General features: G+C 54.4%; 2 protein-coding genes across 2 annotated transcripts; one reads left to right on the top strand and one right to left on the bottom strand.

Moving 5' to 3' along the window:
* The first annotated feature begins 1797 nt into the window (after positions 1 to 1797).
* Positions 1798 to 6451, top strand: MYOZ3 (myozenin 3). Its single transcript, XM_009962020.2, has 6 exons — positions 1798 to 1828; positions 2245 to 2399; positions 2642 to 2710; positions 2811 to 2958; positions 3247 to 3418; positions 6286 to 6451. The coding sequence occupies exons 1-6, from the start codon at positions 1798 to 1800 to the stop codon at positions 6449 to 6451; spliced, it is 741 nt and encodes a 246-aa protein (XP_009960322.1).
* A 2830-nt stretch (positions 6452 to 9281) lies between these two features.
* RBM22 (RNA binding motif protein 22) lies at positions 9282 to 16588 on the bottom strand. Its single transcript, XM_086470883.1, has 11 exons — positions 16499 to 16588; positions 15719 to 15772; positions 14778 to 14807; positions 13583 to 13715; positions 13189 to 13289; positions 12850 to 13022; positions 12106 to 12306; positions 11412 to 11576; positions 10914 to 11002; positions 10254 to 10385; positions 9282 to 9585 (listed from the first exon to the last, which is right to left on the bottom strand). Exons 1-11 carry the CDS (start codon positions 16550 to 16552, stop codon positions 9455 to 9457), a joined length of 1263 nt encoding a protein of 420 aa, XP_086327009.1. The 5' UTR covers positions 16553 to 16588; the 3' UTR covers positions 9282 to 9454.
* Between the last annotated feature and the right edge of the window lie 511 nt (positions 16589 to 17099).

The following is a 17099-nucleotide window of genomic DNA, read 5'->3' as shown; positions in this document are numbered from 1 at the left end:
CACTGTCAGAGCCAGCCCGTCCCTGTCCCCTGCCCTGCAGCCTGCCCTTCCCAGGACACAGCCCCCTCCTCGCTCCACCAGCCACCACAACCTGCCTTTGCCACACAGTTGTGCACCCACCTCCGAAATAAACTGCCGTTATCCCACCCAGCCTGGCTCCGATTCGTCCTCGAGGTGGCCTGGGCACACATGGCACATGGCCACCTCCTGCTGTTGCTGCAATGCCACCATCCCGGTCGCCAAGGGTCAGCCCTGCTCCATGCTGGGGTGACAGCATCCCAGTCCCCAAGGGTCAGCCCTGCTCTGTGCCAGGGTCACAGCGCCCAGTTCCCAAGGGTCAGCCCTGCTCTGTGTCGGGGTGACAGCATCCCCGTCCCCAAGCATCAGCCCTGCTCTGTGCCAGGGTGACAGTGCCCAGTGCCCAAGGATCAGCCCTGCTCCATGCCGGGGTGACAGCATCCCGGTCCCCAAGGGTCAGCCCTGCTCCGTGCCAGGGTGACAGTGCCCAGTCCCCAAGGATCAGCCCTGCTCCGCCCCCTTTCTCAGCCAGAAATAACTGCTGTCCCACAGCCAGACCTTGGCATCTGGGCTGGAGCCCAGCACGGGTCGGGGCAAGCAGCAGGGAGCCCGGGGGTGCCGCGGAGGGCCAGCCAGAGCCACCGAGTGCTGGTGGCCGCAGCTTGGTTTTGGCCTCATCCCCAGCGCAGCAGGAGACCATCATCAGTCCCTGACCAGGTAGGGGAGATGAGGTGCCATGCCGGGGTCAGCAGGTGGGTTGATGCACAGGGCTTGGGGACATCCCAGCCTTGACAGTGGGGACGTCACCACCATGGGGGTCAGGGTATGGTCTCCCTGGAGGGGGGTATGGGGTGCAGGTCCCAGGCTCGCCGTGTGGGTGGTTAGTGTTGAACTCAGAGCTGGCAGGGAGCTGGGTGACAGGCACCCCTGTCCTCATGGAGACCCCCTGCTCTCCAGGGCTCTTAGGGGAAGGTGCCTCAGGCTGAGCCGAGGGACGTGACACGTACCCAACAGGACCAAGCCTTGTACTTGCCGCGCTGAACACCCCAGTCACGCAGGAGGGTGCTGCTGTGGGTGGGCAGCCTGGGGGGCTCAGACTAGGGCTGGTCTCCAGCTGCCTCTCCACGATGAAGCTGGAAGCTAAGGAGCAACCCAGCCCCATAAGTGGGGACAGTGACCCTGCACCCTGCCTCGCTGCTGGCTGGGCTCACCAGCTCCCCAGCAGGGTCAGGGTTGCAGCCCCCACACCCTCGGTGCCAGCAGCTGAAAATAGCTCTGCTGAGGCAGAGGTGCTGGGGGGCGGGGGGGCAGGCAGGGCCCCTGCTCGCCTGTCAGGCTGCGGGCAGCTGCTCTGAGGGGGCTCAGGACACAAGGACACCAGCTTGCTGCAGGCAAGGACAGAACTGGGGACATTTTCTGCCCTAAAGAAAGGCAAAGAGAAAACACAACAAGCAGGGGCTGATGAGTGGCATGATTTGGACATTTCCTTACATTTACTGAAGCGAATGGAGAGTAGCGAGGGGATGATGCTGGCCAGGGCAGGTGTTCAGGGGTGATGCTGGCCAGGGCAGGTGTTCAGGGGTGATGCTGGCCAGGAGAGCTGCTCAGGGATGATGCTCTCTGGGGGAGATGCTCAGCCAAAGCCTGGCCTCTCCCCACAGCACGCCTGGGGCTGATGCTTCTCCATGCTTGGTGTCACCCCAAGGCTGCCTCTCTCTTCTGGTTGGACAGGATCCATCCCCCTCCCACAGAGCTGCCCCAGGAGCGCAGCAGCAAGTGATGACCATCATGAGACCGGTCCCTGAAGACGGTAAGAGGGGGCTGGGGTTGCCACCCGTCCCAGGGCATTGCTGCCCCTCCACCTGGAGACCAGCTCCAGCTCTGGTTAAGGCCACTGGCCCCACTCCCTGTGCCTGCTTTCTTGGTCCCCTCTTGCACTACAGCCCCAAGGGGCAGCAATTGCATGTCGAAGGCTGGAGGGGTCCATGCACAGAGTCAGAAGAGGCTGTGGGATCCTCTGGAGCAGAGATAACTCCCTGACAACTCCCTGACAACTCCCCACACCGAGGAAGCGCCAGTCCCTGGTGCAGATCCCAGCGCAGGCGCATGGCCGAGCTGCATGACAGGGATCCTGGGGAATGGACACGCTGTCCTGGCACTGGGCACGGGGGTCCCCAGCACTGCAGCAGCCTCAGCTGTGGCTCTGCTCTCCCCTGACCTCCCCAGTGCCGCGGCTGGACCTGGGCAAGAAGGTGAGCACGCCGCAGGACCTGATGATCGAGGAGCTCTCCCTGCGGGACAACCGCGGCTCCCAGCTCTTCCAGCAGCGCCAGAGGCGGATGCAGCGCTTCATCTTTGAGCATCCCAGAGGCTACAGGGAGGTGGGTCTGCGGCTCATCGCCTGGCTCCGAGCGGGACAGCCCTGCCCCAGCTCTCGCAGCCTTTGCAGGGAAGCAATGGCTGGTGGGGCTGGGGGGTCTCTCAGCAGGGCAGCAGGGGGCAGAGATAGAGGAGAGATGGCTGGGTGTGCTGGGCGTGCGGGTGGTTCAGCATCCACCAAAGAGCTAGGAGATGGCACCGGTCCCCCTCTGCACCCACTAACCCCTCTCCTTGCCTCCTCCAGCTCCCAGGGCCGGGGGGCTCACATCGCACCGAGAAAGGTGGCCCAGAGGGAACGGCAAACGACTGGACGGTGAGTAGGTGGAGGAAGCTCCAAGGTGCTTTTGACAGCCTCCCGAGTCCCGACTGGGGCAGGGGGAGCTCTGGGTGCCCCCTGACTCTCCCCTCCACAGGCCGGGGAGGACGCCGAGGGCCAGCAGAGTTATCACTCCGAGCTCCACGTGGCAGCATCGCCCCAGGGCGGCCCCCCTGAAGTGCCCAAGAAGACGGAGAAAGTTTTGCGGATGAGCAAAGTCCTCAACCCTGACGCTCTGGCCCCGGGTAAATGCCCCCTACACCCCAAAGCCCAACACCGTCGTAATCTCAGCAATGTGGGGCTGGAGGCAGCGAGCTGCTGCCTGCAGAGGTGTCCTCCCCAAAGCTCTCCCCCAGAGTTTTTATATAAATAAATATATATTTATGTTATATAGGTGTAATCCTGCCCCCAGCAGCAGGTGTTCCATGGCTGTGCGATGGCAGGGCTGTTCCCAGACCCCTCTCCCCTGCTTGACACATCGCCCCAGCCTGGCTGTGGCCACAGCAGCCCACCCCATCTCTCCCCCTGTGCAGGGTACTCGGGCCCCCTCAAAGAAATCCCCCCAGAGAAGTTCAACGTCACCGCCATCCCCAAGGGCTACCGATCCCCGTGGCAGGAGCTCCTCGGTGACAAGGACAATGCTGTGCACGGCGAGAACGAGCTGCCTGCGAGACCCACTCTGTGGGACTTCAGGAGCTTCAACAGGTAATGCTGGCTGAGGAGCAGCCACCCCTTGGCCAAGCCCTTCAGCCTCCAGAAGCACTTACCATCCTGCCAGAGAAACGCAGTTGTCCATGCCCTCTGTATACACCACAGAGGAGCAGCCAGGGCTCAGGGTGCTCTTTTCCTGCTCAGGAGCTCCTCCATGGCTCTTCTGCAAAGGTCCCTGCCTCCAGCAGCTCCCCAGATTTCCTCTCAGCTCCACCACTGGTCTTGCGTAGCATTAAGCAGCTGGATCTCACTGGGTAGCCTCAGGGATGAAATTTGGGAGGACCAATTCTCATGCATGTGGTCCTGGAGAAGGAATCGCTGCTGTTCCCAGCTGGGCTCAGCTCTGGGCTGGGTGGAGGAATGGCACAGGCACTGCCAAGTCTCTCTCCCAATTTCCTCAAGGTATCCAAGCAGCTGCTGGAAGTGGTGGGGGTGTAAGGTTAATCTTCCCACAAGGTGCTAAGAGGTCACCAAATTCCTTCCAAACACCTGCTTGAGATTGAAGTCTCCAGGATGGGGAGTTTCTGCTGGTTCAGCCTGGCAAGCTCCATGCCCTGTGGCTGCTTCCAACAGAGCATGGCTGTGGTGCCTCCTCATACCTCCCAATTATACTGGGGTCAAGGTTGGGACCTCCGAGGCAGTTGGGACCTTGGAGACCGCCAAGGGAAATCCTGCTTGGTGGGGATCCAGGAGATGGAGATCTGGTGGTAGCAAAGTGCCAGCAGCCCAACATAGAATAATGAGAACCGAACTTCGGAGCTAAGCATCATTCCAGGGAATCTGCAAACTCAGGTCCTGGCTCTCCTCCTCACTGAAAGCCTCTTTCACGAGGAAAGTGCGTTAGCCTTGGTGGCCTGGCCACCGTCACCTTCCAGTAGGCAAGCTCCCACTGGAGCTCCCTACAGGGACACAGCACTGCTCCCCCTCAGACCGTCTGCCACGGTGCTGGGTCTCTGCAGTCAGCAGCTTTCCTGAGCCTGCACCGGGGTGGGATTTGAGTCACGGGGGACAGGACTGCTGCGCTTTGAGCGCTGGGCCGAGGGGGCTGTGGGGGGCGACAACCCCTCCGCGTGGGAACAACGTCCCGAAGGGCAGAGGCCAGCCCGACCCCCGGAACCGGAGATGCTGCTGCTGCCGCCCCTTCGCTGCTCTCCTCTCCCTCAGCCCCGGGGCACAGCACAAGGCTTCTGCACATTCAGCCCCCACCTCATATTTCCCCTCCCACACCAGTGAAAGAGTGGCGGTGCACTGGTCTGCACTGGAGTGGGGGCTGAGGGAGAGAGGGAGGAGGCGGTGGGGTTAGCAGAAGGGACAAGAACCTGCGGGCAAGCATGGGGAAGCAAAGGGGCAGCTCAGCTGTTCCCTCAGGGTCTCCTTCCCAGTTGCTCAGCCATCTTGGGCTTTCCTGGAGCAGTAACATCCAAGGAGGGGCCGTAGGGGGAGAACAAGGAGCTGCTGCAGACGCTTGGCTCTTTTCTTTCAACATTTAGCCATGTTCCTGCCTCAGAATTTATTTATGGACAGGGACTGAAGCAAGGGCATGTTTCTGAATAATGCTTTACCCTGTACCATTTCTCCCCTCTCACACGCTGCCTTTCTATTTAAAGTCTTGAACTGTTATTTAATACAGATGGATGCTAATTTAACACCAAGCCTCTCGCCACCTCCTCTAATTCTTCACTGAGGCATGAAGATTCAGAGAGCCAATCTGCTTTTAACAGGCTTTTTCATGATCTTCCAAGCTGTTGGCTTTTAAATCACTTCTCAGTTCATTAAATACTGCAGGAAAAACAAGCTTTTTTGGAACAAAGCGGCTAGCAAAAAGCCAGCAGTCTTGCCTAAGGCTGGGTGAATCCCAGCACAGCTCACGTGGGTCACAGGGCAAGGGCCAGTTCACCATCTCAACAGCAAATGTGTTAAAGCAGACTGACTTGTCCCCCAATTTAAAGGTTCAGGCTGTGATGCAAAGACCTTTGTCCACCTTGCTAAGGCGTGCTGCCTGAAGAGAGAGTGAAAACCAAGCTTTGAAAAGGGTTGTCTTTCCGCAGAAGGGAGCAAGTTCCTGGCACAAACTTCTCTCATTTACCTTTCCCCCCCTTATTTCTCCTCTGTTGCAAAATAGTGCCACGTTACTCCTGTTCGAGCAGTGCTTCCCAACGCAAACATTCCCAGCTATGCCTCAGTGGTAGCTCAGCCTCCACGTGCTGCTCCAAAATCAACATTCATGGCTTCTCAGGGCTGGCACTCACTTCCCCGGTCCTTTTCCACATTTCTCCAGAAAGGGATGACAGCCCTTACCCCCACACTGCTCCTCCTGTTAGTCATAGTTCAAGAGAAGCCATCCCAAAAGGCAGACTGGAGCCAGGGCCAAGAGAAAGACATTTGCCTGCACATGTGCTAGAGCGATCAGGAGGCAGCACGATCAGCCTTGCCCTCTGCAGAACACATTAGCTGAGGACAAGTCACTTCCTAAAGACAAGGGGGTTTGTCACTGTCACCTGCTCTCTTAATCTAACCCCCTTCACATGCAGAACACCTCTACTGCTGTTGGCAGAGCCCATCAAGAGACTGTGTGGTAAAGGGAACAACATGCTTCCTCCCTCCCCTGCGCAGCCACTGATGCTCAGGCGCCAAACCTCGCTCTCCAGGCTCGCCAAAGCTCGAGTTGAGGTTGGCTCTGTACAAGAGAAGCACCTTGCCGGGCTAGCAGAGGCTCTAACGGCATCCTGGGGAGGGAGAGGAGGGTTATCCCCTATCACAGGCATTGCCAGATCGCTGCTGGGCTCAGCGTTAGCAAACCCAGACCTGCTTTTTCCACCACCACTCGCGACGCGCTAACTCTGCTTCTTCTCCCGCCGCAGGACTCCCGCCCCGTTCGACAGGGCACTGGTCAGCGACCCCTTCTCTGCACCCGCCACCGTGGAGCTGGATCACCTGAGCGTCCTGGAGGTGATGTCCCACCGGCGCGACTTCAACAGAGTGCCGCAGGGCTGGGTGCGGGTCCTGCCGGAGAGCGACGAGCTGTAGGGCGCCCGCTCCCTGCCCCATCGCCGCGGATGCTTTTCTCGCTAGACTCACCCACACTCGCACGGGAGGGGAGAGGGGAGGGGAGCAAGTGTTCTTCGTGAAAGCTAAGCTAATGGTCTCGGGTTGTCATCCTTGTCGGCGGGATTTGGACAAGCTCAAGTCTGGGACCATTTTGGATTCCCCTCGTACCAGCCACGGTCACAAGGGCAGTTAGTGCTTCGCCAACCAGCCAGGCTCTCGTCGTTAGGGCAAGCAGATCCCCGTAAGCTCCCGTACAGCCTGTCCCCTTCCCCGCCATGTGGAAAACGGCAGAACCAGCAGCTGCACCACGCCGAGCTGCCTCGCCGCTTCTTCGCCGACACACGAGGCCTGCTGCAACAGCCGGTGCCTTGACAGAGAAATTCCATCTTCAGGACAAATCTACATCTGCCACTGCGGTCAGGGCAGCGAGAGAAGGTGATAATTGAAGAGCAGCTGCGAAAGGAGTTACTGGAGGCATTGGCATGTCAAAAGCACTTACCTTGGGCTTGGCTGGACAACAAAACCAGACGAGGAACCGGGAACCTGCCTGTTTGCCAACACAGCACAACCAGGATTTGCGGGAGAGGAACACTGGGAGCTGGAAACTTGTGCCCTGTTTTCCACAAGATACTGACTTGCACTTGGCAGCTGATATTTTCCCCTTCCTACTGCTATTTGCTTGCCTTGCTTAACCACCCAAGCCCTTTGATTGACTTACGCCAGGTTTGCCTCACGGAGCTGGTTCACAGACATCAGGACCTGCCCAGACCACCTGCGCTGCAGAATCGCACCAGTCTGAAGGGTGTTCTGGTGACCTCCACACCAGTGGGAAGGCAAAGCACTGCAGCTGTGACTCCAGAGCAAGCACGGGCTCCTCCGTGACTGCGAAAATCAGCAGCGAGGATTCAACTACACCAACGCCTTCAGCAGTGACACACAGCGGGCCGTGCGGCTAAGGACAGGCTGTAGGACAGTCGTCAGGACACCTGGAAAACCCTGCTAACAGCCAACAGGAATCTCTCACTTAACACAGGCTTTCTACAACTGCTTTCGTCAGGTTCTTAATGTTACCCTTATTTAATCTTGCAAAAGCAGGAGCATCGGGATGAAAGTTTCTTTTTCCACCGCTGTGGTTAAACTGGGCAAGTAAATTTTATCGTAAAAACGCAGTTAACAGCTGTCTCACTGGTGAAGTGTATTTGTAATGCTGTGCAGACAGATGCACAGAGCAAATCCCACACAAGAAACTTTCATTGCTCTCTTCTTCCCACAGAAGCAGGAGGGGACAGGCAAAAGGCAAGAAAAAAGGTCCATTCCTTAAATATTAAAAATTTACGATGCTCAACCGCTGTCCTGTTCCAAACCCATCTCCCTCCTCTTTGTCCATCAGCTGAAGAACCCGTGTACCCCTGGGGAGCTGGCTGGAAGTAATAAAGCCGTTGCAGTAATGCAAAGCCTCCGTGCATCCCAGCTCGGCCTGCACAGCGCTCAGGGGCCCAGAGCGGCGGCGAAGGCTGCAGCCCTCGCCCACCCGCAGCAGCCCTGCCCGGCCCCCAGCACCGCCTGGGACCGCTCTGACCTGACAAAAGCTAAACCCAAGTACCTGCGCCCAAAGCCCAGCTCTTTCTCCAGAGAAAGCCAGCCGGGCTGCCTGCCAGCTGCACCCCTGGTGCCACGCCACCTCCAACAGCCTGGTGGGGCTGGCAGCATCCGTGGGACCCCAGTGGCATCGTACAGGGCAGCACCTAAAACTAAGAGCGGACCTGCTATCATTGCCCACTCTGTGTCTGGGCTTTGGCAGCAGCCAAATAAAACCCAAAGTCCTCAGGTACATTGCTCCAGGAAGCAGGGTCTAAGCAAAGTGTTGAAAAATTCCAGTATTTTAATGTATTGTTTTTAAAACAAGCAAATGAAGCGTCAGAACAGGTCCCATCAGGTTGTGCTTTACAGCAAGATATCCACAGATCCACTGCATGGAAGTAGCTGACACACAAATGAACTTAAAATCCCCCAGCCAGGTGTGCACACGCCTTGCTCAGCAGCAGGCTCCACGCAGGGCACGGCTGCTCCTGGGCAAACGCTACAGTTGGAGCACAGGAAGGAAAGTTTCACGTCTTACCAAAGCAAAGTGGGATCATCTCACAGCCGAAGAGGCAGCTGTACCCCCACGCCTCAAAAGCCCCAGTCATGCTCCAAACACACCCCCCAGCCAAGCTTGCCGCTGCACCGTGTGCCCCCCCGCAGCCCCCAACAACACCAGCCCGGCCTCTGGGGGCCATGGCGGGGGCCTTCACCAGGCTAAAACAGGCAACCGACCTGTCGCTCCACATCATGCCCGCACCACCCAGGGGCTGCTCACATCACCTAACACTCATCTTGCTCAGGACATGCAGGATTAGAAGTGAAGCGTCAAAAAAAGGTTTGGTTTGGTCTTTCTAAGCGAGAAGTCAGGAAAAAGGAGGGAAGAAAATTCTGTGGCAATAGTAAGGCAAAGCCATGGGTTTGGCACGCCTGATAAGCTTGTTTTTCAGCTCTTATGCAGTCCTGGTTTAATACTTCATTAGAATAATAAGTCATTAGTTACCCGACAGAGAAGAGCCTCTGGTTACACTTAAACCGTCCACAGTGCTCAGACTGCGGATATCAAACGGGCTTGAAAAGGTTTGGTTTTGGTTTTCTGTCAGTTTATTTCAAAAGTGTGCGAACAGGATACACAGACAGCACGGTCACGTTGGTACCCCTGCTCCACAGACCCCCGACAGCCCTTCTGTCTGCCCCCCCGCCCCCCCCCCCCCCCCCCAAAATGAAAGATCTGGGATGTACCAACAACCCGATTACCTAGCGGAGACACGGAGCTCAGCTTGCCCAGCGGCTGCAAGCAGGGAAACACGGCTTCTCTAGCTCACCCACAGCTCAACATATGGTGCTACCATGGCAACTAGAAAATAACATTTACTGCAACGATGAGGGCGGCACGACGTGCTAGGGGCTGCTGTGCTTTCCCGCGTGGGCACCCATCCTCTGGGGATCTTGAGACGGGTAGTGAATGGGGCCCGGGGCTCTCATGAAGGGAGGAGGGGGCCCCATGGCGTGGAACATGTGTGGTCCGAAACCTGCAGAAACAAAAGTTGGCCGCTTCGGACAAAGCAACGGAACAACCCCCACAGATGTACCGACAGAAAAACAGCTGGCTTACAGCTGTGCCTTAGAAAGGTGCACATCCCCCGTGATTCTGCACATCCTCAAACTCCTCCACCTCTTCCCAGTAAAGCTGGGGGCAATCCTTACCCCACACACATCCTTACTCACAGATAAAAGCTGCTGAGGGGACTGGACACGTGTCTGCAATGCCAGCCTAAACGCTTTCTACTCAACCACGGAGCAAACACATCCACAGGAGTCTGATGTCCCATCAAAATCAGGGTCTCCAGACAGACAGATACACACAGCCAAACACAGGCTGGCGTCCAAGCAGCTGCAGAATTACCCTCTGAAGCTCAGGTTAGCGTGGCATTTACACAGCCAGCAAGAGCTCTCCGTAGGTCTCAGTATCAGGAAGAGGGATCTCTGACATGCCTGAGAATTCGCAAGTGAACCCATACCACAGCAGGCAGCTCGGTTTAATTAAACTGTGCTGACAGCTCATTTCAGATCATCAGTTCACATGGCAGGATCAGGGATGAGGAAAATCAGCTCGGATCGCTGCTACAGCGCAGCCAGGCCAGGCCGAGACTGACTGCCCCGAGCGAGACGCCCCCGCGGGAAGGGGAAACGCAAGTACCTGGAGGTGGTGGCGGAGCGATGCCCGGCGGAGGCGGCAGGGCAATGTTCACCACGGCTGGAGGGCCACTGGGAGGTAGGTTGAAGTAATTCGCAGAAGCCTCCTCTTCTGCAGCCGGAGGAGGGGGGAGAGCTGCAGATAAAGCACGCGGCGGTTACGGAAAATCTCTCGGTCGGGACAGGCAGAGGTACCTGCCTTCAGAGAGCAGGCACCATCCGGTCTCCCACGTGGGCAAACTGCTGCTGATGGCATGTACGGAGAAGCAGGACTGCACTGGAACTCCAGAACAGTCACCACTCTCCTTCACCCGAAACCAGCTTTGCTTTCTCCATCCTACAACGCTCAGTGGATTAGGAAAACATTAACCAAGCCTTCAAAAGCATAAGTTGCCAGTACCTCGGCCCTAAGTAACTTCAATTGAGCTTTAACTTTTCAGTCACCACACAAAGAACTCTCTTTTCAACAAGTATTTGCTTCTAGACAAAGCTCGCCTCCCAGCCCAGCTGGAACTATGGCAAACCTACTGGAAGTAACTGCTCTGGGCTCACCAGTGCCTCTACTGTCCTGAGCTCTGTCACCGCTCTCAGAGGTTTAACACCAGCCTCTCTCACAGAAGCAGGTCAGCATTACGTGTTTCAGAGATGGAAACAATTCCCTTACCTCCAGGAAGTCCTGGAACTGGCTCCAGCTTTATCCCAGACTCTGTAGTACCTTCCTTGTCCTTTTCTTTCCCTCTTGCTGCCTGGGACCTACAAACCAGACACAAGTTTGAGAACAAGGATGAGGAAAGGCTGGATAAACAGATATTCACACCACAACAGTTTCACCTCATCTAATCCAGATTCATTGCTTCATAGAACATCAGAGACAGCCGGTACAAAGCGTGCAAACAGCCCTCACAGGAGCTGGATTAGAAGCAAAACTACAGAAACACATCCATAACCCTCAGCCAGGAAACCCCTCACACAATCGATGCAATCTGGGTCATCTCCAGCCCACATCCCACTGCTAAAAGAAAACCAAGCTGTAAGAGGACCCCAGCTACCAACCAAACCAGCGTCTGTTCCAGCCAACAACCCATCCCGCTCATCAAGGCTGCACAAACTGAGGGAAGAACCTTGTGGCAGCATCCTCAAGGCTTCCTCCCCCGGCACTCACCTTCCCCACTTGACGTTGAGCCGGCGGCCGTTGACAATGAGTTTGTTGAAGGATTTCTCAGCAGCCACCTCCGCAGCCTGCCGGGTGGCAAACTGGATGAAAGCACACTGCTGCCTCTGCACCACCGTTATCGTCCGGATCTCCCCAAACTGGTAGAAGTGATTTCTGTGGGACAAAAAAAAAAACCCATTATGAAACCCCACGCCTCCTAGCTGGAAGGTACATGGCATAACAGGGTCTCCTCATGTGCTGAAACAGACTCAGACCCTTTCTCTTCTCCATCACCAGTTCAGACTAAGAGTCTTAGTCTCAGACTTAGAAGTCAAGTCTCTTGCCCCTCTGTGCAATTATGGAGCAATAAAAACTCTGCAGCAGCTTTTCTCGCAGCAGCAAGAGAGGCTATGGGACTTCCTTGTGAAAAGTGTTTCACAGTATCCCAAAGAGCTCAGAAGGATGACGCATCTTTAAAGAGAGAAATTTTAATCAAAGCATTTGAAATGTGCCTGTTCATCTGCTCTCCAACACGCTGGCACTCCCCTGAACTTGCTTACCAACCAGTTCCCCATTAAGGAAAACCGAAAACCAGATCTATCTTTTTTTTTTTTCCTTGCAAGAGAGACTTCCTCACTTGAAGACGAGCAGCAATCAAAGCGTCAAATAAAAAGGCAAGGGCGATACAAATTCACCAACACACCTGAGATCTGATTCAGTGATAGTATCTCCAAGCCCTCCAACATAGAGCGTAGTAATAGTCTTGTCGTCAGGGGGGTCTAGGCGAGGCATGGTCGATGCCCGTTTCAGCAGTTTATCAGCCACAGGATCATTAATTCCATAGTAACGATCTTTGATGTTCTGATCAGCCAGAGGATCATCTGGATCCGTAGGTTTCTCATGCCTAATTCAGCAAACAAAGCATCTCATAACACCAGTCACAACTGCATCACACCGAAATGACTGTAACTGCTGCCTTCCCTCCCTTCCTCTGGTCACTTGTGTGCTTAAACCTGTTCAGGCAAATACGCCAAAATGGAACAAAAAGCTCCCAGAACTTAAACTGCAGCCAGGACTGCCTCAGGTTCTGAACGAAGGCACTTCTGACAGCTCAGCGTTCAACGCCACAGAACAGAAGAGCTGGATTTCACAGGGGCCCTTGTTCAAACACAAAGACCTCTGACGGAGGGGACTGATGCCACAAAGGGAAAAACTGAACCAGGCAAGAGAAGAGCTGCAGTCACCGCTTCGGCAGAACACTAGGAGGCCACGCAGCGAAGTCCTCACACACCAGTCTGCCCCAACAGAGACCCATTCACTGGCGCTGCTGCAGCTGAACTCGAGCTTCCCGCTGAGCCCAGTCACCACCGTGTCCCCTGTCCCCAAACCCCAGGGGAGCTGCACCTGACCGTGGTGACCAGACCGACCGCTCAAGCTGTGTCTGTACCTGTAGGGACACTCCTCTCCTCTCTTGCACTCTCCTTTCACCCAGAAGGAACAGATGTGAGGACGGTTACGTTTATAGTAAGGCGTCGTCCGAGCCAGCTTCAGCAGCATGTCGCTGGTAGACGTAGCCTTTCCTAGCGCACCCACTGGTCGGGTGCCATCAGAATTGGATATCTAACCAGGAGGGAAAACACAACCAATTATGTACATATCACCATTAAAAACAAATGCACAGAATCAGAGCAAGAACATCGTTTTAAGATAAACTAGGTCATTCTCCCCTCTCCTCCCCTGCACACATCCACACACAGACAGCGTAATTGTCACTGCACTTCCTTGCCTCTCGTTCCATGTTCTGGGTGTAGTACTCCTTATTGACGTCAGACTTGGGCATTTCATCCTTAAGGGAGAGTCCTGCATCCCGGACTTGGATAGGCAAACCTAGGGACAAAAGAAAAACAACAAACCAACACATCTGTATGAGGCAGAAACTGGAAGAGCAGAAATAGTTACCGCAACCTGCATTAGCCAGAGATAACCCTGCTGCTGCTCAGGTACAGCACACCGCCCCTGGACCTCAGAGGAGGTGTCATCATCAATGCTTACTCTTCCCGAAGCCCGCCCAGAGACAACCGTGCCAACCACATGCCCACACTCAAAGGCCCGTCACCAGCTTCCATTCCCAAGGGAAGCAGACCAGCGCCTTTTCTCGGTCAACATGCTGTGGTACACACCATACTCGAGGTCGAGCAGACAGGTCTGGCAGACGTTCTTCAGCTTGCTGCACGTCTGGCACACCTCTGTCTTCTTGAAACGCATGCGCACCCCAGGGCACCAGCGGAACACTGTGAAAGGCCTGGCACAGATCTGGAGGACAAAGCCAACGCTCGTATCACCATCACGCAGCAATGAAGGTCCCGCTCTGGTTCTTGTGTAGAAACTTCAAGGTCCAAACACACCTAATCTCTTTAAACCGTAAACACAACTTCTTCATCTCAGCGCTAAGATTCAGACCTCCAGAAATATTTGTTTCCATTTGGTGCCTGACTTTGACAGAAGAAAATTTTAGGAAGGTTTTTTTCTTGTTGTGTTTTTCTTTTCATTTATTACAATACCCTGAACGCTGAAAGCAGACGTATTCAAAGGAAAAAGAAATTCTCCTTCATTCCAGGCGATGTCAGCATAGAGCTATTAGAGATAAATTACCAGTTATGTGTAAATCAGCCACCAGCACAGCAGCAAGGCCAGTGAGAGGTTATGAGGCTTCTGGTCCAGAACAAGGCCACTGCTCTCTAGCTTATCTGCATCTCATGATGCATCTGCTTCTGCTGCCTGTGCAGTTTGAGGAAGGGAAGCAAGATTTCAACACATATCTTCTCCTTACCGCAGATGACAATTGATAAAAGGGGCAAAAAACTCCCTTAATTTCCCTCAATCAAGACAACACTAAATATTTCTTGCTCTCTCAGAAATAAATGTGGCTTATTTTTTAGCTAACACAAATCACCAGGTAGCCATGAAGAACATATTCATAGCAAAACCTAAACTTGTTATTTATGCACCGCTTACAAGTAAAAACAAACTTGCAAGAGGAAATACGAGACCATTTAAAATGCTGAATATTGTACCTTAACATAAAAACCTTCAGATATAGTACAACAATATTCACAAAACCTAATTCTGATAAACATGAGCAAATCCCAAGTCTGTCTGAACAGCCTTCAATAATTTTACTATTTTAAGACCAACAGACTTTGTCTAACAAAGCCCACAGCAGACTGACCTAAAAATGTATGTAGTTACAGAAATATTTCACGCTGTTAACCCAGATAAGCATTTTCCTGAAGCTGACAGGTTTTTTAATATTAAAATTTATTACTCCTAGATGTGAGCCAATTTAGTTCTTTCTTCAAAAGACGACAAACATACCTTGCATTCTTTTCCATATTTCTCTTTGGTCTGAAATATAATCAAAAACAATAAAAGAAAATATGAAGTACCATCAATTCAGCATAAAACATGAAACATATCATTGTTGTTATAGCACTGTGTATTTTTCCTAATCATGCACCCACCCCCGTGTTTTGGGCTCACACCGTGGCAGGTCAATGGGACAAAAAAAATTCTAAAGAACTCTCAATTCATTTTTCTTTCAGAATCGTTCATCAAAAGCACAGTATTATATGTCCCACCTCATAATGAAATGGAATAATAATTGCTATTTTAAAGCAAAGATGACCTTACATGAAATAAGTCCACGAAAACAAGCAGGTTTTGAACTATCACCTACCCTGGCAGTAGGGTTATGTTTCGCAAAAATAATCTCTCACAGCAAATTTGGTGGAATGGAAACGTGAAGGGAAGAGAATATAAATGTAGGACAGAGAAAAGCAACATCAAAAGGACTGACCCAACCTGCACGGAGGAAACCAAGGTAAACAAACAAGGATTTAAATTACCCTCGGGCAGCCTTCATAAGGCAGTTTTAACTTATTTTTACAGGTGCATATTCCTCCACGTTTTAGAACCTGTGCTCAGCTATTTAATATTTCAGCAGCTCACTGTTCTCCATGTCACACGATTTATCATACCAAAGCTTTGTTTTCGAATACTTCCTGCACACTAGACATTAGACTATACCATCTTGTTCTCCTTTTTGACCTATTTTTTTCTGAATTCATGTACCTAACACCATAATATCACATAGCAACAAGAGCTGGAACCAAATCCTGTTGTGCACAACCAACTACTTAGGAGTGCACTTCCACCTCAGCATCTCCTCCTGAAGCCAGGCTTATTTTTGTCCCCAAAACCCAACAGTTCCAGGGCCAACACAGAGGAAAGGGCTGCACGGCCCCACAGGCACATACCATTCGAATATACGGGTTTTCTCCAAGACATGTCTGGCACAGAATAGGGAAGTCCTGAATTGAGCAAGGAGAAAGAAAATCAGGAATTCGCCACAAACTTGATCATCACAACAGCACTGAAATCGCACTCTGAACTCACGCCACTGAGCTAAACAAGTAAGCCCATTTGAAAAATGCAAAAAACACTCATTCAAAAAACCAACCAACCAAACAAAAAGAGTCACTGGGCAAGCTGGAAGCCACCACTCAAGGCCCACACCACGAAAGAACCACAAGGTGCCAGCTAGCCCAGTTTGAGGCAAAATTTAGAACAAACAAACAAGCATAAAGCCTGTTCTTGAGATCTCAGCGCTTCAGCGACCTGCCTGCGGCACAGGACAGGCCCCCGCCCCGTTATCCCCCAGCATCTATTGTTCGCACGGGGCCCACCCAGGAAAGGCCTCAGCTCAAAGAAGGTGGCCGCGGGCACACGGTGGGCCCAGCTCAGCCCTCCCGGCTGCCCGGAGACCTCCTGAGCTACCGGACACCCCAAACCCCGGCGGGGGGCGGGGAGGCGGCCTGCGCAGCGCCCTCCCTTTCCGAGCCAGCGCTGCCCGTAAGTAGGGCCCGGGTAACGGCGGCTGCCCCTTCCCGGCCGGGGGGAGCCGCAGGGACGCAGCTCCCCGGCCCGCGGGCCGCCTCCCCGCGCACCCCTCGCCCCACGGCCTTGCCCCGCCCCGCCCCAGCCGCCGGCCAAGGCCCGCCCCGCCCCGCCTCTCCGCCGCCGTCCCCCGGGCTCACCGCGTCCTCCCAGTTCTGCCGGTTGTAGGTGTTGGAGCCCAGCGATGTCGACATGGCGGCGAGGCCCCCGCTCCGCTCCGCTCCTCTCAGCCGCCGGAGGCCGCCGCGCCGCTCCGCCTCGATCCCGGTAGGCGGCGGGAGCCGGAAGTGACACGACTTCCGGTAGCGACGTGACGGGGAAAGGATGAGCGAGGCGACGCGGCGAGGTGAGCAGCGCGTCGCGGGGGCGGAGGGCGCTCTAGGCACGGCGAACCATAGAGCTCTCCTAAAGGGGCGGGAACGGGTAGCACGGGCTGAACCATCTGGAACAGGGGAATGGGGGGTGGCTGGCTTGGGCAAGACCATTAGGGAAATCGGGGGGGGGGGGGGGGGGGGGGGGGCCTTAGCTATTTTTTTTAAAAAAAAAAAACTTATTTTCTAATGAACCGCAGCGTAAGAACCAGCGCAAAGAATCCGAGAGCCACGTTTGCTTTATTGAAGGTCACTACACGACGTCAAGCAGTAAGGCAACTGTTGGGACGGGACGCAGGGACACGCCGACACCTTTCCTATCGCCTACAAGCACCTACGGGGAGGGGAAAGGAACAACTCACCGAGCTAA

Source organism: Leptosomus discolor, chromosome 10, assembly GCF_034619465.1.
Source record: "Leptosomus discolor isolate bLepDis1 chromosome 10, bLepDis1.hap2, whole genome shotgun sequence".
NCBI lineage: Eukaryota > Metazoa > Chordata > Aves > Leptosomiformes > Leptosomidae > Leptosomus > Leptosomus discolor.
The sequence above is the reverse complement of the archived record's forward strand: the minus strand, read 5'-3'. Positions and strand labels throughout refer to the sequence as shown.

What these genes read in the sequence shown, in the direction of transcription:
- MYOZ3 (XM_009962020.2), top strand. Translation starts at nt 1,798, where the DNA reads ATGACCATCATGAGACCGGTCCCTGAAGACG. An exon ending in GAACGGCAAACGACTGGACG is followed by an intron (nt 2,711 to 2,810) that starts GTGAGTAGGTGG and finishes TCCCCTCCACAG; the next exon opens with GCCGGGGAGGACGCCGAGGG. An exon ending in CCCTGACGCTCTGGCCCCGG is followed by an intron (nt 2,959 to 3,246) that starts GTAAATGCCCCC and finishes CCCCCTGTGCAG; the next exon opens with GGTACTCGGGCCCCCTCAAA.
- RBM22 (XM_086470883.1), bottom strand. Translation starts at nt 16,552, where the DNA reads ATGTCGACATCGCTGGGCTCCAACACCTACAACCGGCAGAACTGGGAG. An exon ending in TCTGCTCGACCTCGAGTATG is followed by an intron (nt 13,290 to 13,582) that starts GTGTGTACCACA and finishes TTTTGTCCCTAG; the next exon opens with GTTTGCCTATCCAAGTCCGG. An exon ending in CGCTCCGCCACCACCTCCAG is followed by an intron (nt 9,586 to 10,253) that starts GTACTTGCGTTT and finishes TTGTTTCTGCAG; the next exon opens with GTTTCGGACCACACATGTTC.